Source organism: Notothenia rossii (genome assembly GCF_949606895.1).
Source record: "Notothenia rossii genome assembly, chromosome: 10".
Taxonomy (NCBI): Eukaryota; Metazoa; Chordata; class Actinopteri; order Perciformes; family Nototheniidae; genus Notothenia; species Notothenia rossii.
The window spans coordinates 49219939-49242938 of record NC_136908.1 but is presented as its reverse complement, the minus strand read 5'-3'; the positions used below and the strand labels follow the sequence as shown (position 1 = coordinate 49242938).

The following is a 23000-nucleotide window of genomic DNA, read 5'->3' as shown; positions in this document are numbered from 1 at the left end:
AGTCATATCACAAGGTCGGAAACTGGATGATTTCAAAGTAAAAATGTTCCTACTTAATTTATTAATCTCATGGATTAAGTTTCATTTCATAGTCAGGCAACATATGCTGTATTTTTCATCTTGTCTTTAGGTATATACTTCCAGATATTTGTAAACCTAACTGAAATGACTTATATGGCCCCTTTCATACAAATGTGAAACAAAGGTAGAACAATTCACCTGAAATGTAAAAGGGTAGATATATAACGTACTAGTAATACATTTTAAACTCAAACAGAGTTTTAAGATTGTACGCAAGTAAAGTGTATGCATGTATTTTACTTTCTACACCAGACGTGGTTTTACTTTGAAAATACTGACCGGATGTTATGTGTCGTACTTTGGCTAACTTGCGATTGTGTCAGTCAGACGATCGATGGTGCCGCTGCTGAGCAGAAAAACGGACGAAAAGATTTGTAAATTGGCATCACCAAGCGAAGTAACTCTTCAATTAAACTCTTACGTCAGGAGGAATAACCCTGTGCGAGGTAAGTCAAAACTAAGAATTACAAAACTTTGTACCATTTAACTTTTTACTGAAGGCTCTGTGGCTAATTCGCTAACATTGGAGCTAACGTTAAGGGGCTAACGTCAAAAGTTTTAACGTTACTTCCCGATGGGAGGCGGATGGTAATGTGGTAATACAAAATGTAAATGATTTCCTTTAGTAAAAGCTACAATAGCAAAGAAGGATATCAGGTTTGTAACAAGTTATAGGTTCCCTTAGCTCACCATTAACTATGTATTACACGGTTTCGGCAACATGGATATATCAGGGTTTCGAAAGTCCATAGACTTAAGTTAAGCTAGCACCGTTAGGCTGGAGTTCAAAATGTCACTGTAATTTACTTTAGTTATTAACCTGGTTACTAAATGTAGTTTCCTCAGGGAGTTTTACCCCAGCTGTTTGGTTTTCTCAGGGCTAGACTAGTACGAGTGTTTCATTGCCTGGAGTGATAAAGGGCGGGGCAGGTTTCGCAAAGATAACCATGTCCTATCATCCGGCATGTGTGCCTACAGCATTACATAATTTTCAATGGAGAGAGATGGTTCAATTCCTGCAGACTGCCTGTTCCTCTGATCGGTGCTCACTGTTTGAAAATGCGCAGTGCCAGCCAGCTGCCAAGTCCTGTCCTGACCTATGGTCCTGACCCATATACTGCACATTTAACCAGTGGTGGAAGAAGTACTCTGATTTCCACTTAGGTAAAAGTAGCAATAGCAATATGTAAAAGTACTTTGTTCTGAGTAAAAGTCCTGCATTCGAAATCTTACTCGTGTGCAAAAGTGTCAGCATCTTAATATACTGAAAGTATTTCAGAATCAAATAAATAAATATTGAGTGGGTTAATATTATGATTATTGATGTGTTTTTATCACAGCTGCTAAAGGCGGAGATCATTGAATAATTGTATATACTGCTGCTGTATATCTTAACCTACACAGGTATGTCAAAGTTTGATCAATTTTTATATCATAATATAATCAATTAAATAATTGATGTATATTCTGAATTTAGCTAATAAAATCAACAACAAAAAAACTAGGAACAAAAACCATTCAAATAAATAAAGTGGAGTAAAATGTACAATATTTGCTTCTTAAATGTAGTGGATTAGAAGTATAAAGTAGCATAAACTGAGATAACTCAGGTAAAGTACAAGTACCTACACATTTTAAAATGTTTGTGTGTACCAAAGTTGCACACACTGAAACACATTTGTTATATCTATCAGGACGTTTGTGAATGTACAGTCTTTTCTTAGAGCATGACAAACACATACTCATGATATGTTGGTGAATCAGAGGACGTTCTCAGTCATGCAGAGTATTTAGACATGCCTGGTGACAGCAAGGGGGTTGATACCTATGTGGCTTTGTTTGTTGGTAGTGTTGTCAGGGTAAACAGTAGTGAAATCTTCTTGTTCCTTATATCTGAAGGGGGCCCTGAGAACTGGTTGTTCTGTCACAGATCTGAGCTAAACTTAGAATGGGTATTCCAATATAGGCTGAAGGCGCTGCTCTCCAGAGGGGATCTTTTGGGTGTATTCTGCAAGAGCAAACATTTAGCAGTTAAAGGGATGTGACACATTGTAGCCGAATTAAATCATGTTATTCTTGTAGTCTGTCAGTATAAGTTAACATCAACTACTCCCATCAAAGTAGTAGAGTAAAAAGTTTAAGTACATTTGTAAGCAAAACTGGAAAATAATAAATGACTTAATGAGCTGGTTTTCTTATTCTCCAATGAATAAACATACAATGTCTTTAGTTAGACAACATAAGCAGTATATGAAAGTTAGAGATGAGCTTTTTGGAAGTTGTAATGGGATTTCCCCCCCCATTTTCTTTTGTATTTCTAGGCAAAATATATAAGTAAATCTATCATAAAAATTTGAGTCTAGACTAGAATTCAAAAGACAGATAAATAGTAAGTAGAGTATTTGCTGGTACCAGCTTCCTGAATCTGAGTATTTTATATCATATCATCCAATAACTTTTCACTCTGATTTTTCGAAGATGAAAACCACCTTGGACTTTAGGAAATTATAGTGCTCATTTATTGATATTGATAATAAAATATATTAGTTACATTCCTTATTCACATGTTTTTCAGCTCATTGTGAATGCCGTAAAGCAGCTCCGGTACCTTTTTAAATCAAATGTTTGGTTCTTCTGTGACTTTGTATCTTTGTTAAAAAATGGTGTGAACACATGCAGTATGGAATACAGTATACCAGGTCACAGGGTTAGCTTGCAGAAGAATTTAGTTCGATTTCTTTTCCTGAAAGGTCTGTCATTTTAAACACATCACATGATACTCAGCGTGCCGGACAGTGGCTTCCACAGGAAAATGTGCCCCGTTCGGTGACGTCAGGATCTTCCCTTCCCTGTCATGTAATACTGAATTTCCCTCCATTATGTTGCTCTCTATGGTGCTGGCGTGTCCAGTGGAAAATGCTTGAAAGTGTGGAACAAACGCCATTGTTTTTCCCTTCCCATGGAGCAAGTGGGACTGGTCAGTTCTGTTGAGGCTACAGCTGACCTGCTGCTAATGGGCCAACGGTTGAACTGTCTGCCTCTGTCAGTTATATCTATTAAGGCTGGATTGGTGAGAGTGACTTATCAGGAGGCTTCTCCACATTAGAAAGGCCATGTCTCTCAGAGATCAGCAGGCCCTTGCAGCTGTTGAGCTCGCATGAGGAAGGAGGGCAGAGTTGAAAGAAAATCAAAGTCATGACCTGCGTTTGCCATGGAAACGTTTGACCTTCAAGCTTATGTGCAACAAGAGAGAAATAAGCAAAGGAATGATTGTATTTTTTTCTCTCATAGCCCAGTCGGGACTTAGCCGCGTCTTGCTGTGAAACTGTAATATTGAAGGGATAGATCGGCTCAGCTGCACTCCCTGCCTGGGAGATATCGGGGCCGTTTTGTGCAACAAAGGAAGGAAATGGAAACAAGGGAAAAATGACTACTGCTTAGATAAGCAGTTTTCATGTGATTAAGACATGAAGCCCTCTGTGCTCTTGGAGTGTTTTTAAGCTTGTTGTTATGCAATCACACTCTCTAGCAGTTGTCATGATTATTTAAGTTAGTTGAGAGTTGCTGTGTCTTCTTGTTTTCGTTAATTCTGAAGTAATGGTCAATAGAGCTACCACCAACAATTGTTTTAATTATGGATAACTGTAAGTATTAGGGGTTAGGGGTGTAACGGTTCACAGAAGTCACGGTTCGGTTAGTACCTCGGTTTGGGGGTCACGGTTCGGTACGGGTTCGGTACAACAAGAAAAAGCAAAAAAAGAGTCCCAAATGCATAATTCCAGGTTTGTTGTTATTTATTTTTGAACAGTAGTGCAAGTTTCAGTTTAAAAATAATAATTTGAATAATTAACTGTATTAAACAGTTAAAAACAAACCACAAACAGTACCACAAACACTCAGATGGCCATATTATCTATAATGGCTGATGTCAAACAAAAAGTTTTCATCAAGCTGTAAAACTAAAAAGAATGTCTTGAAAATATTACATCATAAATAAGCCAAAAGCTTACGTTATTTATTTTGGTCCCAGTGCTTTCATGTCTATTGGTTTATTAAACACAGCAGGGATAATCTGTTGAACTGCTGTTGTCTTTTGCCGGGCTCCGGTTATTGGCAAATCTGGGTGATGCCTTCTGATATGATTTAGCATGTTTGGCGTGTGTTAGTACCATTAGCATACCGCACCGCTGTCTAACAACGCCGACACACCGTCCTCGTCCGATCCACAACTCGCACACCTCATCGTTATTGTAGTCCACAGGGAACCCGAAATGTTCCCACACAGCTGATTTAAAAGAAGCAGGTGGGTTCTAGCTCCTGTGTGTTATTTGAAATCACCATAAAACTTTTCTTCTTCTTCTATTTTGTTCGTTTTGTTGTGTTTTCTTCTTGTTCTTCATTTGTTGTTTAAGGGCGGCTGGCAAACAGCTTTTGGGTGCAATACCGCCCCCTGGATTATATATAGTGTAGTGGATACTGCCCTGAATGACAGACTTTTTTCCCACTCGTAAAAAGAAGGCGTATTCGTCGTGTGATTGCATGTGCCGAACCGTGACGTCTGAACCGTGACGGTACGGGACGAATACGGATACCGTTACACCCCTAGTAAGTATTGCTTTCTAGATTCTTTGTTAGTTCTATAAAATGGTGGAATATGCCCGTTTCTAAAGCCGATCAATGTTTGAAATAGTTCCAAGTTTCTGAAAACTAAGTTTCTTTCCTGAAAAAGTGAACTAATGAAAGCAATGACTTAGTCAGTTCCTCTTGTTTTTAAAACCGTGGAGATGTAAGTCAGACATTCTCATTCACATACTCTGTAGCAGTGTTGTTTCTCTTGCTTGCGTTGACAATTGTGCAGACAAGGCTGCCTGGAAGGTCTTAATCTTTAGCAGGAAACTACATTTGACACAGGAACCCTCAGGATAACTCCACTTACACATTTCCCCTCTGCGGCCGTCTCTGATTAGTAGACAGAACCAAATATAGAGATTGTGTGACATTAAGCTGCTGAAGTCCTTGCTATTTCTGTTGATACGAGTTTATTCTCAAGTGACCTGCCCTAACCATCACCACAGTTTAAAACACACAACCTTGCACATCTTTACTGCACAGGGATTCATGAAGTGCAGTAAGAAAATGTTTTCCACCCACTAACACACACTCGCAGCTCCAGGGCAGGTATGCATGTGCCTGTCATTTCGTGCATGAGCTCATCTCTCCTCCTCTCTGTGTGTCCGTTTGTTTCCTGCGCCTCAGCCCTATGTATGACACTGTCTCAGTGTGAACATACTGTAAACACGGGGCGGATGAATAAACAGTCTGCTGGTGGTTTCTGTGAAAGAATATGCTCTTGTTCACAAGGTCCTATTTTGAACCACCATCTTTCAAATATTTTGAAAATCTGTCTTTCGTATCTCTCATTTATCTCCAATAGAGTTCCCGGAGAATGAGTCCTAAACCCCAGAAATGAGGTAGAATTCGTGCACTTCAGGTTCCCTCGTCTCAAAGTCTATTGTTTTTTTGAATGGGTGATTCTTGAAATAATGTCCGCGGTTGTTCACGTTTTGTTCTATGACATCAAATATGCCAATACACCATACCCAACATAAAAGTCACCAGACTTGGAAACTCAACTACTCACTTATCACATTACAGCCTCTTTGTGTTTATACTCTTCTAATTAAATATTCTGAACGCTTATATTGATCAATTTAACACCCTAAGAGAAAGGTTTTTGTGGAAGGGGTTGATACTTTAAATCTAATCACAAGTTTGAAGCTCAGAGGTGAGGTTGAAGTCAAGTGACCTTGGTGAAGTTTGCCTATAGCAAATAACAAATGACGTTTATTTGAAAATATCCTCTTGCTGAACAAAATATAGAAAACAAACATGAATGTGAACTTGTATTTGTCACAAAGTGTATCTTCTGGAATAATCTAAAGATCCCTTTGGCAGGGGATCCAGAGTAATGCTAACTTCTGTGTGATGCTAACACTGTATTTCCCACCCCCCACATTGGTTATAAAGGTCATTGGCATCCCGTGTCTGTTTGCAACAGCACTACACAGTAAGATTTCATGTGCTTTTAATAACACACACGTTCATCTCTTGCTTTTGCTGTCTCACTGTCTCCCTCTCCTCCCCCATTAGCCTGCTGCTTGTCACATGCAGCTGTCGCTCTGAATCACCGTTTTCAAATGGAAAGAAACGACCAATATTAGTTATCCCGACTTTAAAACACCAATGCCAGCTTCAGCTTTGGAAATGTGGATACAAACTGTTGTAGTGACAGTGTGGGAACTTGCTTAACATGCCAAAGTTCAGTTTAGGAATGAGGAATGTATCGTTCACTTCTATTTTAGGGCTTGCCGTCAGCAACCAAATTCCAGCTTTCTGAGTGCATTTACTTATCAGACTTCAGTGCGTATCATTGTTGTATTTAATTATGTAATCGCTAAGTTTGTAATCTAAGCCCCTCTGTTTCTGCAACCTTGATGAAGCCATGCATCTGTTGCTTGACATCTAAATCACAGACCCAATGATTAATGGTCATTTCTCCATCTTACATCTCCAAGTTTCCCTCATGCACACGTGTGTTCTGGTTACGTGCATAGCAGCTCATAGTGATGGATTTTCCAGTTTTCCCCAGTAGAGTGACAGATTAAGTGGACTTTAGACCTGGCCTTAGTCAACAGCGTTATTTGCAGTTGTAGGTCAAGCTGCGTTCAATTGTTTAACTCCTTCCAAATGTCCTACAGAGCCACGGGTGTGCAGACGCTTGTTCCTGTTTGCTGTTGATTAAATCAGGCCTCGGAAATTACTTTTGTCGCACAGGAATTCCCAATTCATTGTTGTGGCTTAAGATATTTTGGAGGTTATTTGTCCTTGAATTGTAATCGTAAGTTTCGCTAGTAAACCCATAACGTTACAACACTTTAGCTTGATCCAAGGACTACAAAATGTATACCTGTTGGGTGATACGTGACAGGATCATTTTATGGGACAAGACAAGAGAACATGTATTCTCATGATATAGTTTAGAGGCTTAACGTCTACATTTCCTTTATCCACTGACTACATGATCAGTTCTCCAAAAGTTTCTGTGTTAATATCTCCAAACTATTCTTACATTATTAAGACAAAGGTAACGAGTCAAAAGTAACTTTATATTTCATTCTGTCGACCTTACATTCTGTGTGCACTGCAGAGGAAGACGTGTACTCAGGTTGTCTCTTGTTTAACTCTTGTATGCTGCTGTGACCATGCTCAGTGGAAATGTGTGCGCACTGCTCAGCAGCGTTTGATGTCAGGAGACTTGTTGCCATGTTTAGACTGGATATTTGTGGCTCGGTCCATGTGTCCCTCGTGTGTCTAATGCTGCAGCGGAGAGGAATGAAGAATATGGACAGCTGCTGGGGAAACGCAGCAGGGACATGAAGACAGGGCTGGGCTGGAAACGGTGTGATTTTCATGCTGATAATTAGGCTTGAATTTATCCACACACACCTCTTGCAAAATGACATTGCAATGGATCTCTAACAGTCAACACGGTACATTAATGTTGATATTAATGGAGTAAGGGTTTGAAGCAAAAGAGACGTGTGTGTGTGTGGTCAAAGTCTTTGGAGTAACGGTTACATTTTGGCATTTAGCTTGAAGACCAACTATCAAAGTAGCTTCAAATCACTTGTTTATTAAAGGTGGGGTAGGTCATTTTGGAGAAACCAGCTTGAGTGCGCTAGAATTTTAAAATACACAGCCGGAAGAAATCTGCCACTTCCTTACAGAGCCCCTCCTCCAACACACTGTCACGAACGCGCACATGACCAATGAGGGCACGAGATAAGTTTGTGCACAGATGGAAGGCTGACAGGCAGGTAGGTCATCCAGTTACTTTAGCCGGGCCGGCTAAAATGATTGGTCGTGCTTTTTACAGTACTACGGCTTCCACAGAAGACATTTTTTAATGGATTTTTTGTCAAAGCACTTAAAATATTCATCGCTATCTGGATGTTAAGAGCATTCCATGGACCATAACAAAAAGTGTATCTCGAGCCGGTTTCTCAAACTTACCTACCCCACCTTTAATTGACTTAATTTTTCAGCTCTAAACATGTAACAAGATATAATTATTATATACAGTTATGACTGATTGCAATACAAATGATGATACTCTGATTTGATAACATATAAGGCTTGAATGGCTGGTCTTCGAGATAAATGTTATTAACTAATCTACCTTCAATTGCTTTGTCATCACCTCATGCTACTGAATCAAACATAGTGTGATATTGAAGTATTTGGCACATACAGGGTGCTCTACAAACCCAATGGTGTCTGTCAAGGCTTTTATTCATGAAGAAGGTCATTCAAATGAAACATGTGGCTTCCTCCAGAAGTGTGTGTGTGTGTGTGTGTGTGTGTGTGTGTGTGTGTGTGTGTGTGTGTGTGTGTGTGTGTGTGTGTGTGTGTGTGTGTGTGTGTGTGTGTGTGTGTGTGTGTGTGTGTGTGTGTGTGTGTGTGTGTGTGTGTGTGTGTGTGTGTGTGTGTGTGTGTGTGTGTGTGTGTGTGTGTGACTGAACTAATTGTAAACTACAAACGCAGTTAAAGAGCGGATTGTTCCTCAGCTAGCAGTGACCACAATACTCTCCTCTGTCCATGTCCTGTCCTTCAGGGCACGGACCACTGACCATTGGCCAATGACACACACACACACACACACACACACTGAACGAGCCGTCAAATTCTCGCTGAAAGAGGCCCTGTGGGTTCACACTGCACTAAAATGCATTCAGTTTGATCACAAGTGGACAACTCAAGACGGGTATTTTTGTAGATAGTATGAATTATTGATGAGTGTGTCTGACTCTTACAGGGAGTGAGTCATGGAGAAATGGGCTCTAGGGCTGTAACCAGTTATTATTTTTAGCCATATCTAATTTATCAATCATTCTTTAAGCAATACATCAATTATTTAGTTGGATCATCACCATTGAGTTTAAATGTGTCTCCCATGGTTGCAGTGCAGTACTCTGATGGCAGGTGTCCCCTGCAGATCACAGCTGTACAGAAACACAATCTGAATATATATAGTTACCAGATAGCAGATCAGAAGGGAGCAAGTCAGCCTGCAGAGGGAGGAGACTCTTCAGGCTGATGGGGACAGCAGGAGAGGAAGAGGATGAATAAAGGGAGACTGTTGAGAGTGAAATGATGGCGGTGAGGAGAGAAGAGGGAGAGAGGAGAGAAACAGAGGACTGTCTGTGGTCCCCGTCTGAAGGAAACGGAAGCTGCCCGCTGTGTGCTTCTTGACAGTTTCTTTTACTCTCTCAGAATTTCACACACACACACACACACACACATACACACACACACACACACACACACACACACACACACACACACACACACACACACCTGCTGCCTTGATTATCAAACCAGATCACACACTTTCACTCCCCTCACACTTCCATTTCTATTCGTATCACTCCTCAGAACTACTTACTTTCTCTCTCATTATTATTCACCCTTATTCTCAGTGTCTTAGGTATGTTGTTGTGACAGAATGATGAATGTCGATGTTGTCCTTTGGCTGTTGGTTTCATAGAGATAAACAGTGAGTAACGGACTGATTAAAAGATATGGTTTCTTTCCTGTTGAGTGAATATATTTAGTAACTCAGTGGTCTCTAATTTTGGCTCATTCTATACTGAATTTGAAAGCTTATCTGGAAGTGTGTATTATGAATCTACATGCATATCTTTTAAAATATATCTATATGTTGATCAATAGTTTTCCCTTTCATTTTGTCATTGTATGGAGTGGAATCTTTAGCAAATAATTAAAACATTTAACATAAATGTGTATGGTTTAATCAAGCTCCAGTTAATATTTATTCTTCATAACATACTAGATATAATATATGAATAGTCAATTTAATATAGTTCAATATGTTTCTCTTTTTGAACAAAGACGTATTGATTGATTGTGATATTACATTTTTTTAAGCTTGCATACTTAATGACATTTCTATTTGTAGTTTTAGGCATTTCTAACAACTGAGCTAAGAGGCAGTTTTAATCACATTCATTAAATGACACTTTATTTATTTGATGTTTTATTTTGTCCAGGCCCTGCACTCTGAGTGTGACTTGGAGCAGCAGCCATGTCGGGCTCCTACGATGACTCCATGATGGATGTCTCCAGTGACAGCTTCTGGGAGGTGAGACGCTTCACTTTCTTGACACTACCTGCTCCTTCGATCCTTTGCGTATTGAGATGACAATAACATCTGGTTACATTTGAATATTAGTGAATATACCAAGTTAACCACAACGCAACATAAAATCCTCCTGTTTAAATATTTCATAAATAATCATCTCCACTCAGAGAGCATAATCTAGGTTAAAGGCTAACACTTTCTAGCTCCTTTTAACCATGTTGCTGTTTGTCAGGTTGGTAACTACAAGCGCTCAGTGAAACGGGTAGACGATGGCAGCCGGCTCTGTAATGATCTGATGACCTGTATTCATGAGCGAGCACGTATTGAGAAGTCCTACGCACAGCAGCTCTCAGAATGGGGAAAGCGCTGGCGCCAACTCATAGACAAAGGTAGGAATATTTATATTCAACTCAAGCTTTACATGAAATTGTGTAAAGCTGTTAGCGTCAAATAATATAGCAATTCAATAAATGAAAAAGGTCCCTGTGATTGTGTGCTTTCTTTGAGACAATAATATGAAATAATAATAATGCCTTGACACTGATGGTGAGTAACTCTTCCCTCAGGCCCTCAGTATGGTACGCTGGAGCGGGCGTGGTCTGCTCTGTGCACGGAGGCGGAGAAGGTGAGCGAGCTCCACATGGACGTGAAGTCAGCGCTGATGGGAGAAGACTACGAGAAGCTGAAGAACTGGCAGAGAGACTCGTACCACAAACAGATGATCGGCGGCTTCAAAGAGACTAAAGAGGCGGACGACGGCTTCCGCAAGGCTCAGAAGCCCTGGGGGAAGAAACTCAAAGAGGTGTGGGTCTCAAACGGGATAATGAACTAGTTTCATTTGTATTATAGGGGCATATTTAATTACGAGTAACTATCAGAATGCACTGATATCATTGAACACTTACTGTGACTCTATCAAAAAGACAATAATGTATTTAAAAAAGCCTTAAAATCTCTTTAGTATCTTTGACCCCCCCCCCAAAAAATAAAAATAAAAAGTTTTTATTGAGTAAAACTATTTAAAAAGTTGTATTTAACTAAGTAAAGACAAAACATCCCAGTATTTTAGTCCATTAAAATAGGATGAGGTTGACTAAATAAGAAAATATCTAAAAAAATAACATTTAAAACAAGGTTAAATACAGAAAAAATGCTGACAAAATTACACATAATGATGTGTCTTAAACTATAAACAGCTTTACAGAAACCACAGGTTAGCCATTTTCCAAGTCACTGATTATAGCCATGACTATGAATGTAACCCTCCAGTCCACATGACTACATATCCCTGACTCACTATTGTTTCCCTCCTTGACTACCTGCTAACTAAACAACAAGCAGAACATCATTTGCAACCCTCTTCATATTGAATAAGAAAGCTATTACCAAACATTGTGTGGCCGCCGTTAACTGTATCCTGTAGTCCTTTGACTGTCAGTAGAAGGGAAGGAAACACAGAGGGAGAAGGGCAACCCCGAGTTCAAAATCAGGTCACTGTATTTCCTACTGATGCTTTCATTTTAGCAGCCTGTGTACCCGGCAGCAAACACATTCCTTTCTGTCCCCACACAGGCATATAAGAACGTCCACAGCCAAATATTTGTATTTTCAAAAAGCCGTTTTGCAACCTCCAGATTACTTGCGCCCATTTCCTGTGGTGACATCCTGGCCTTGTCATTGAGCAGCGACAGAACAATACAGTTTTGTAGCCCGAGTGATTTATTGATTGAAAAGACAGACAGTGACAACGGGTAGGGGGCAGAGAGGAAATTAGGCTAATTAATTGGTCTAGAAAAATTATACGCTGACATGGGTGACGTGTGCATTATGTCAATAATAGACACGGCATGAATACAGTGCGAGTCCAAGGCCCTCGTGGGTTTCTGTTGATTGACAAACAGCTTCCTGTAATATTAAATTAGAGAGGAGGACAGGCTAATGTCTCTACTAATGTCCTTGTGTTCTTCACATGGCCTTCAGCCAGTTATTCTGGTCACAGCACAGGGCCCTCTTCAAATAACACCACAATATCTGAGTGCGCTTCCTCAATTGTTATCTGTTGGAATTTAAATATAAACAAAGTGATATAGGAGTGGTTCCTTTCATAAATGCATCACTCATCAAACTTATCTGGCATCAGTGTTTCACTTTTTCTGTTTTATAAAGTTAATTAATTCAGACATCATTTTCATTTCAAACTGAGAGAAAATCAAATGAAATGTCCTAGAAGACAAAATGGCAATAGCAGTAACATTCAGCACATTTTGAGATAAGACAGCTTATGTTTAGGCCCATTTCCAACACCTTAACCCAAAAGAGAGGTTGTCTATAACTCGTTATCCCTCAGTCACAACACAGACACCAATCTTTCTACACTTTTACAGTTGTTGGTTCCAAGTTACTTTAAAAGACTGGCACTATTAACTGCTTTTCATTGTTTATTGTTGGCTCCAGATGGAAACGATGAAGAAGTCATACCACTCTGCCTGTAAAGAAGAGAAGCTGGCAGCCAGCAGGGAGACAAACAGCAAACTGGAGAGCAACAACAACCCCGAATCCCAAAAGAAGCTCCAGGAAAAAGTGGAGAAGTGTCAGCAGGAGGTGGAGAAGGTAGGGCTTCCTTTGGAAAGACATGGACGTTGTATTTTTCTAGAAAAGCTTCTTAAGATATTATTTTTCCCCTCGCTATCTCAATTTCTAGTCAGGTCTGTACCAAGAAACCTCTTAGTGAGCCTGCCTTATATTATTCTATAGAAGCAAGAAACTAAACCCCTTTGTTTTGGTAGCTGTAAAGTTTATTTATTTTTCAATGGTATTTTTCAAAACCATTTTTAGGTAAAACCTGTGTCTTTTGGACTTTCAACTATAACATATCATAGAACAATAACAATAGTAACAAAAAAAGCCAAATTATGATGAAGGTCGAGAAAAATTAATGTGTTTAATATGTTTTTAATGTCACTTGATTCTCTTCTCTCCCAGACTAAAGAACGCTATGAGAAATCCCTGGAAGAACTGGACAAGCTGACCCCTCAGTACATGGAGAACATGGAGCAGGTGTTTGAGCAGTGGCAGCAGTTTGAAGACAAACGGATTCGCTTCTTCGGGGAGCAGCTGCTGGAGGTTAAACAGCACCTCGATCTCTCAACCAATCACAGGTCAGAGGTCACATGACGGCCTCATGGGCAGACAGGGAAGGGAGAGATTTGCTATCACCTATTCATGATGTACAATAATGCCTCCTCAGATTCCAGACAATCTACCACACGCTGGAAGACACGATTACTGCTACTGACGTTGAAGAGGACCTGAAATGGTTCCGGTCCAATCACGGCCCCGGCATGCCAATGAACTGGCCCCAGTTTGAGGTACTACAGCTCTGACTTATTGTAAAAATGCATAATGTTTGATATGGGATTAGTGGAGAACAAACATCGATAACGCTTCTCCATTTGTTCCCAAAAAGTGTTCATGTCGCAGATATATATACACACGTAATCACATTAGGATCTTTTTTTATTTTTACATTGAAGACAAAGTAATGATCCTTATATTTTGTTTAGGGAGGTTATAATGACTAATTACAGTCCTGGCATAGCTTGAAATGCTAGCATCTCTTAAAAATAACAAGTGCTCTCCCAGGCCCGACTGCAAAATGGATTAAAAATGTATGAAAAATGTCAAGCGAAACATAACAACAATATCTGTGTAACATGTAGCCCAGGCTGGACTCAATGTGCTGTGTCATTGATGTATGGTGTTTGGCCGCAGGGGGTTAACGTAAATCTCTCCTCAACCGTCAGAGCAGCAATGAGGAATGAAGTTTCTGTCATCTTCCCAACAGGAGGTGAAATAAGAAAAAGAGGCCGCAGAGGGAAAGAAAAGCTCTGTGCGCTTGCATTGCTACAATTGACAGCTCTTTAAATGCTCTTGCAGGCATAGCTGTTACAATGGGGCGACTTATTGGAAGGCTTTTTAAGAAAGAAAGACACATTTTATCTGACAAGACACACACACAATCAAAAAGAATAATCTGTAAATTAAGTCTACCAGGGTATATATTAAATTAAACTAAGTGATGTAATCGATGTCAACAACAATACAACATGTTTGTATCTTGATTGCTTTAGGAGATCCTGGCTCTTGGTCATGTTATTTGTTATAGAAATAATACCTAAAATACTTTCCTGGTGTAAGTGTACTAACTAACATTTCTGAGTGCTACATATGACACTCCACCCATTAAGGACTAGGCTGTGTTGTCCTCATTAACCCTTTCCACACCTGCTTCCCTTTCCCCATGTCTGACAGAATCTTGATTGGTCCCATCCTCGCTCCTTTAAGAGAAGGTCCATTGTAGTGAGTTCTGCATGGGAGGGCTGCTCTTCTTCACAGCAGCCATGGGGGGGGGATCCTTTTTTTCCAATAACACTCTCACTCCTTACTGCCTCTTTTTCTGAGTGTTTGACGTGGTTGTGTGTGTCTATCCTTTACTCATAGAATATTATGCTTTATTTCAAAGATCACAGCTCTGTCCTTTCCAAACATATGTTGATATTTCCACATTTGTTCCCTTTAAAACTACAGGATCTTTACAAACCTTTTTCCTGGATATGAGAATTTCTAGAATTACTCAAAACCTGATTAAACACAGCTGAGACTGTCTCTTCTAACCTTTGAACTCTGACCCCTTTGTGACCAGTCCACTGATAATTCTGTCCACGTGAACAAGACTTCTGATCTCTAAACTTTTGAAAGGACTGGTCAGATCAGAGGGGTTAGACAAAGACTTTGGAAATCTCAAAGGTCACACTTTCTAATGCTAAGTCATTAAGTCAAAGGGACTGACTCAGAGTTATTTGAGAGTGAGACATTTATTACCAGCAAAAATATGATATCATGTTGCTAAATTTTCATAGATACGGTTGATTTCTCCTGGAAGTAAAAATCCACTCGGTTAGGGAAAAAACTAATGTTTTCAAACACATTTTCTTTTCTACCGTGTTGCTGTGATGGTCTCTCTTTAATCCACTCTTCCTGGAGGAGGGGAGACTCCTTGGTGCTGTGTTTCTTTTTGCAAACGATGGATACTGCTCGTGTTCTCTTATCAGGCCAACACTGTACTGTAAAAACACTTGTGCATGTACAATTTCAATACCAGGGTCAGTGTCACGGCCTGAGAAGTATTTCACACATTTGTGTTGAAGTGTGTGTCTGGTGCTGTGACTCCCACTACTAGCTGTGAAGGCATGTTTTGAAGATATTCTGTAGTAGTGGATACTCAGTGTGTGTGTGTGTGTGTGTGTGTGTGTGTGTGTGTGTGTGTGTGTGTGTGTGTGTGTGTGTGTGTGTGTGTGTGTGTGTGTGTGTGTGTGTGTGTGTGTGTGTGTGTGTGTGTGTGTGTGTGTGTGTGTGTGTGTGTGTGTGTGTGTGTGTGTGTGTGTGTGTGTGTGTGTGTGTGTGTGTGTGTGTGTGTGTGTGTGTGTGTCCCAGGACTGGTCCATAGATCTAAACAGGACCCTCAGTAGACGGGAAAAGAAGAAGCCATCAGAGGGTGTCACACTGACCGGCATCAGTCAAACTGGATCTGACCAGCCGGTTCAGCCTGCTAAAACCAGCAGCAGGTATATACCTCATCACTCTGCGACTCACTCTTTCTGTCTCTTACACACAAAATCTTTCCATAATACTCACACACACACACACACACACACTTACACACACTTACGTACTCTGTCCTTCTCAATCAATCTCCCCACATCAGAGATAATGCCGTAAACCACACGTGGCGTCTTACTCTTTAGGAATGCTTGTAAAGCGCTGCATAAGGGGAGCTCCGGGAGTGACGTCTAGTTCCCATGGCAACAGTAAACATTTTGTCACAGTTTGTTGGGAAAGAAATCCTCCCTGTGGGATTGGAGCCGGCTGGTGAATAGTTGAAAGCCAGCCAAAAAGTAATGTGGAAATATATCCCTCACACACACACACAGACTTTCGTAGCACGGATCCTGGTACTGGGAAGTTCAAAGACGTTTTTATGAGCAAATAATTTACACACTTGATTCAGATTCAAGCAACAAAAGCTCTATTGATGTATCATGAAATTCAAGCCACTTCATGTTTGATTGGCAATCTCTAGTAGCCTGACGTAATGTTTTAAAGCCAGATAAGATAAGAGTTTAGGTTTCCCTGAAGAGAAATGTGTGTTTGGTGTTGTGGCAACAGCATCCAGGAAGTATAACAGTGGTTCATGGAAACGACAACAAACATCCGATTTAAGAAAAAAAATACTTCTCGTGCACCCAACCTTTACGTTTAGAATTTTTAGTGACATTTGATTACACTGTCATGAGTTCTGGTAACACTCTCCTTTATATACAGATCTCAGTCAGTCCGATTGGTGTATATACAGGAATTAGGAGGGTAGTGTCTAGAGGAGTCGACAAAGGGAATGTCAGGCACGGGAAGCATTTGACCTCTGAACTTGGGAATGTTGACTGCCTCTCCCCCATGAAGCATTTACAGCTCATTGTTTTCCTGTAATTTCGTACATCTTTGGGCGGGACTTGTTTATGTACAGGATCTGGATCGCTTATAGAGCACTTGAGGTAAAAAAACAATTCCAACATGAAGGTTGGTGACTTATCTTAGTCGTTTTTTTATCAGCATCAGAACGCCAGCTCTCATCCGTACAACATATTTGCACTTTTTGATCTTTCCCCTATCTGTTTATAACACCCCTAGATTATGAAAGTAATACAGCTCTTTGAATACATTGGTTGGTAGTTTTAAAGCCAGCTTTGTTTGTTGACTGAAACCATCCCATGTTACATTGTGCCAGTGTCCCAGCAGAGCGGTGTTTGTGTAATAACTCCTCAGGCTCAGAGAGCAAGGCATGACTATGCAAACAAAGGCGTTCACTTTTGTCCGCTTCACACTCTGAAGGGCCAACTGATAGTTACAGCTGCTCATGCTCCAATGATTCAGTAAACAGGGAGGAGAACCCTGTGTTTCCTCTGAATCAGCTGGAGGGTGCACGGTTTTGTTCCTCAATGCGGAGAGTGACAATAGTAGGAAGAAAACAACTTTTGCATTTACACTAAGCTAGAGATTACAATTAAGTGGTTTATGTATCACTCAGAAAGTGTCTTGTTTATGTTTTTATAGCTTTGTGTTAATTATGATGACCATTGTGTGTGGGTTTTTAGCTCAAAGACAAAAACAAGTCATATTGTCGTAATGGTGTCTTTTCTATCTGTTTAGTCTAAAACAGCTCCTTGTTGATGCTACTCGGGCTTATTATAAGATAGATATACAACAATTACTGGGTCATCAATCTCAAAGTTATATTTAAGATAAGAACTTTGTCTCACTTTTTTGTGAGTACCTCAGAAGCTCCGCTAAAGTCAAGCCAAAACGTTGTTAATGCTACGGTATAGGTCATAAAGTCCGCCCTCTACATGTCAGTTGAATAGCATATCCACACTACAATCTTAACATTCACAGCAAATATATTTGTCCCAAGGGTTCTTCTTTTATAGTTGTTCTCGTCACGCCAATGTATGTTAGTTTTTGACACTTCCTTATTTAATTGTGGATTTAATTGGTCACTTATCCGTGTTGCCAGTCGTAGCATGTTAGCCAACATCTCCACTGAAGGCAACGTTAGCGAGCGTTGTCCTGCGCGTGTGTTCATCGTCTGTGTCACACGGAAATAACATTTCTAAATCAAAAATAAGCCAGTGTCAATTTGCTCATATATGTTTATATATGTATTTAAAGAGAAATTGTGATTAGTTGTTACAAAAACATAGTGCTAACTAAGCAGTTGGAAGTGATGCTTATTACTGCAGGGAGTTACTTCATTAGCTGAGTATGCTAACATTTTAGCGTGTCCACAGGTCATGTATGTCTTCATGTGTGTGCATGTCAGCATTAGATCTCTAAATGTGTCCCATGTTGTCAGCCTGACTGTACCCAGTAGCGCAGCACCAGTGGGTTCAAACCCCTTTGATGAAGATGACGGAGAGGAGGAGGATAAGGAGGAGGAGGAGGAGGAGGAGATGGCCGTGGAGCAGCAGCAGACCATAGTCAACCACAACAGTGTGAAAAAAGAGGAAATAAAAACGTTGGTGAACAGAAGAGAAAAAAACATTGCCCACCCACTACCTCCCCGCCTTTTTCTTACTACTTTATGTCATGGATCGCCGTTAGTGCCGCGTGTCTTTCAAAACATTTCTTTGTCTCGGTTACTTTGATCCCTTCTTTCTTTACACTCCTCTCTCCTCCATCAGGTGGCCAGTTGTTGTGTTGCTCTGCATGGTCGCTGGCATTTGCACACAACGCCAATGTGTGTCTGTCCTTCTCTCCTAACAGCGCCATGTCTCGCAGAACATTATATGTCATGCGCAGGGGGGTGGGGCGCATGTATCAGCTGTGGGAAATGTCTTACAGTCAGATCTGAATATAGACACTTGTACGCATGTCTTTTATAACTTCTCTCACAATTGAAAGAGAGAAAAGTAATTGTAAGTTTATGAACCAAGAATTTGGTTACAAATATGTCAATTCAAACTTTGAGTTGACCATCATGCTGCATTTTTGTTGCAGTAAATCAACAAAAATGCAGGTAAACAACTTTATATATGTTTAAAAGACACAAGCAGGTCTGACTGTGAATCTTTATGCGTGAGCTGGTGTTATTGTTTTCTGAACGTATAACTCTTTCTGTCAGAGCAAAGTTCTCTCTTGTGTTCAGGTGGCTCCCTCTGTTGGCCGTTCAGGTTCAAATCCAATCAGCCCTTCACAGCAATGATTTGTCTCGCTTGGTCTTATGTTGCTGCATTTGTCATGTGTCTGTTGTTTTGTTGCCTTCCCTCAGCATTGTGTGCACTCTCACTTGAAGCTCTTCATCTTAAAGTGTCATCCAAAAAACGTTTGAATCATTTACGTTGCAACCAATCGCTTGCTTTGTAGCATCGATGTCAAAAGTAAGCATGTTCAGACTTATTTAGGAGGAAGATATTTTCAGGATGAATCACAAAGCTGTCGTCTGATTTTGAAATGAGCTTTTTGTGTGTTTAACTTGGTGTTTTTCTTGCTTTTCTTTCTTTTCTTTCTTTTGTTACTGCTTATGCCCGGCATGTTGGGTTTCCCCGTGGAGATTAACAAAAAATGGCATCTTCTAAGTGTCTCTTTTCCCTGTCCATCCAGCGCGAGCAGTATGGAGAAGAATCAGGACTGGTCAGATGAAGACACAGGTGGTAACCCTTTCTCTGCCAACGGTGACGGCAATCCGTTCGAAGACGAGCCGGCTTCTCCTGTCGTCTCTGTCCCCGTCAAAGCTCTCTACGACTATGAAGGACAGGAGCAGGACGAGCTGACCTTCAAAGCAGGTACATTCAGTGAATAGTGTGAGGAACTTTCAGACTTGCAAAACCTTTCGCAATTCTGTCTGTTACCTCCAAAAACAAGTCATTTACTCATACATTTTCTGTCATATCTATTTATTTGTGTTATCCTGTGTTTTCTAGCTTAAGAACATTTGAATAAAAAGGTTTTGCCAGGAATATATTTCCTAAAAATAAATATATGGTTCTTAAATAAAAGGAATCTGTGAAACAGGTGAGAAAAATGTGCCTGGAAAAAAAGGGTTGTCATGATCTTGGAAAAAAAGGTTGTGGCTGGTTAAAGGTGGGTTATGTAATTTATTTCGGAAACACTTTTTGTTATATTCCATGGAATGCTCTTAACATCCCGACAGCAATGAATATATTAAGTGCGTTGACAATAAATACATCAAAAAATGTAATCTGTGGATGCTGTAGTACTGTAAAAAGCACGACCAATCATTTTAGCCCGGCTAAAGTAACTGGATGGCCTACCTGCCTGTCAGCCTTCCATCTGTGCACAAACTTATCTCGTGCCCTCATTGGTCATGTGCGTGTGTGTTGGAGGAGGGGCTCTGTAAGGAAGTCTGAAGGAAGTGGCAGATTTTTTCCGGTTGTGTATTTTCAAATTCTAGCGCACTCGAGCTGGTTTCTCCAAAATGACATACCCCACCTTTAATTTTGATGCATCCATTTACATCATGGGTGTCCAAACTACGGCCCGGGGGCCAAATGCGGCCCTCAGCAAATTAAAAAAGTATAATGGAATATGGCCCACAAATGAAGCTTGTGCTTGTCTTATATTGTACTTCTGTAAACATATATTACACAGTAGTTTTCATGTGTTAATAAGACCACTTTTCAAATAAATTCAGTCAAGTTGGAAACATTTCCTATTAAATAAAGCCCATAACAATCTTGAAATACACCCTTCTTATTTCTCCTTATTATAATCAATCAGAGGCTTCTGTTTTAAGGGATGAGCTGCCAACACTCACAAGCATACTTTACCTACATTTGATTGATTTGGCTAACTTATAACTGAACTTATGAGGCGATATGCCTCTAGTGAGCGGCCCAGCCCTTTGTATATGTCTCTGTATGTGGCCCTTGGTGAAACTAGTTTGGACCCCTCTGATTTACATGATTTTGGCTACAAGAGGGCAGAAGTTTAACACTACCTCATATTCGGAATAGGACAATCTTGCTCAGCAAATGTTTTCACGGCTGAAAGAAAATAAGCAAATATAGAACCTCCTAAGTCAAACACATGGGTGAAACCAATTTAGATCAGACTTCACATTTTGAATCCATCGTTTCTGGAATATAAATATGTATCCCTTCTTCCTGCTGCCTCCAGGGGACGAGTTCACCAAAATCGGTGAAGAAGATGATCAGGGTTGGTGCAGAGGTCGGCTCAAGGAAGGAAAAACAGGCCTCTATCCTGCTAACTATGTGGAAGACACCCAGTAATGATTTATTACAAATCAATAAATGTGAATACAAAGTAAGTGGTGTGTTGCGAGATGAGTGCGGCTGGAAACGAGGAGGCTCTGCATTATTTGGACCCTTTTCTAAGTGTTGGCGAAGACTGGACCGGTGTTGGAGAAGGAAGGTGGAGAAGTTGCAGATTATGAAAGGACCATTTGAAAAGTTATTGCTCGCCACAGATTGACAGTTAAAAGATGGAAATGTACCACAAGTTTCCAGATGATTCCAAGCTAAGAAGACCGCAGAGAAAAAATGCTGTGTAAATTATGTTACTTTACTTAGAATCCCATTTATGCTGTTACAAAAATAATAGCCTTTCAAGTATATATTAGAAGAGATTAAATGTATGTGTGGATTTATATATTGTTTAAAGGAAACACTGGGAGGACACATCGTCTTGCAATGTTACATGGAAGCCATTGAGGAAGATTACCCTTTTTATAACCATGAAGATCTATTTAGGTTTAAAACCAGGTTTGCCTTTTAGAAGCCAGTCCATTAATGTTAAGATTTTCTCTTTTTGGACAAAGAAAGCCCTTATGTTGAGATTATTATGTGAGATTTAACCTGATTTTAAATGAGTGCTTACCTGTCCTGCCATTCCTTTCAGGGTTGTCTTTCCACTCAGTTCATCAACTGTTCTGGTTGTTTTATAAGGAATGATACAAATCAGTGGAGCGTTTTCCTGATATTCTTTATTTAGTTCACAATGGGTCGGTTCCTCTCGTCACTGCAATTGAATGTATATTCACTGATTGTATTTCCTCACTTATTTTTGCTGATTACTTGTTTTTCCCAGCACTGACCCCCCCTGAACAAACTGTCCTCAAACCTTTCACACAAGTCTCTCTCTACTTTCTGTTGATTGGAGATTGTAATACTATATGGGTTATTTTACGCAACACTGAAGGTTTTTCACAAATGTTTATCCCTCCTGAATCTTGTCTCACTTCTTGTATAACATCAAGACATGGGAGAATATTTGAGTGTTTTTTTTCAAAATACATCACAATTGATATAGCAATAAAACCACAGCCAAGTGTGGCATTGCATACATGCATGTAAATAGCCTGGATGAAAGATATTGGAACAAATTAAGCAGCAATATCAGATGATTTGTAGTTAGAAATAGATGATTGTTAATTTATGATGCCACAAGTGCTTTTGTTATACTCTTGTTAGAATGCTGTGACTGAGAATCAGTTTGTATAGTAATTGAATGTTTGATGGCAAACATCCCTTGGATCTGTTATTTTGATATATTTGTACATATTATTATCCCATGACAGATACTCATTTAATTAATCAACGAATGTGTGAATACTTGTTCATCTTTCCTTTGGATCTATGATACGAATGGACCTGATTTCTGTAGGCTTGCATTTCTGCAAAAAAGAACTGCAGGTTTTTCTTTTGAGCAAGCTTCAAATAAATGAAATGCCCAGTGCATCCATGAAATCAAATTAAACAAAAAGCTATTCGATGTTTCTACCTGCTACATGAGAGGAAAATTAATTTGGTTGTCTTTAATAATAGTGAGAGAGGAGACCATGTTTTCAGGGCATGCTGTCGTCAAAACACAGCAACAGCTGTTCTTGCACAGTAAGGTTTGTAAATGTTGTCCCACAACATAATAAATGGATTTATTGGATAAGCATTTTTGCCTTTGTCTTGAGTACTGATATGTCTTCTTTTAAATTATACTTTTGATTACAAAATGTGCACTGTATCTAAAAAAGAGCCTTATATTTTTGTTTGTGTGTGTCATGATTCCTAAAAAGTTTTATTTTGATTTCCTAGCGTCAATAGTTTCGGTA

At 39.8% G+C, this 23000-nt stretch overlaps 1 protein-coding gene across 4 annotated transcripts; it reads left to right on the top strand.

Moving 5' to 3' along the window:
* Window positions 1–384: 384 nt before the first annotated feature.
* On the top strand, window positions 385–22840 carry pacsin2 (protein kinase C and casein kinase substrate in neurons 2). Of its 4 annotated transcripts, none has more exons than XM_079656031.1 (12): window positions 385–527; window positions 10212–10303; window positions 10536–10692; window positions 10870–11105; window positions 12758–12913; window positions 13286–13461; window positions 13551–13671; window positions 14615–14662; window positions 15797–15927; window positions 18270–18431; window positions 19517–19698; window positions 21053–22840. In XM_079656031.1, the coding sequence occupies exons 2-12, from the start codon at window positions 10247–10249 to the stop codon at window positions 21163–21165; spliced, it is 1539 nt and encodes a 512-aa protein (XP_079512157.1). In that variant the 5' UTR covers window positions 385–527; window positions 10212–10246; the 3' UTR covers window positions 21166–22840. The 4 variants fall into 4 exon arrangements, with proteins under 4 accessions (XP_079512157.1, XP_079512159.1, XP_079512160.1 ...); XM_079656032.1 differs by lacking the exon at window positions 385–527 and adding an exon at window positions 4663–4686; XM_079656033.1 differs by lacking the exon at window positions 14615–14662.
* The last annotated feature ends 160 nt before the right edge of the window (window positions 22841–23000 follow it).

Coding starts and splice junctions, on each gene's coding strand:
- pacsin2 (XM_079656031.1), top strand. CDS start 10,247: ATGTCGGGCTCCTACGATGACTCCATGATGGATGTCTCCAGTGACAGC. Junction 15,928..18,269: donor CCTGCTAAAACCAGCAGCAG/GTATATACCTCA, acceptor CCATGTTGTCAG/CCTGACTGTACCCAGTAGCG. Junction 18,432..19,516: donor AAAAAAGAGGAAATAAAAAC/GTTGGTGAACAG, acceptor CTGTCCATCCAG/CGCGAGCAGTATGGAGAAGA.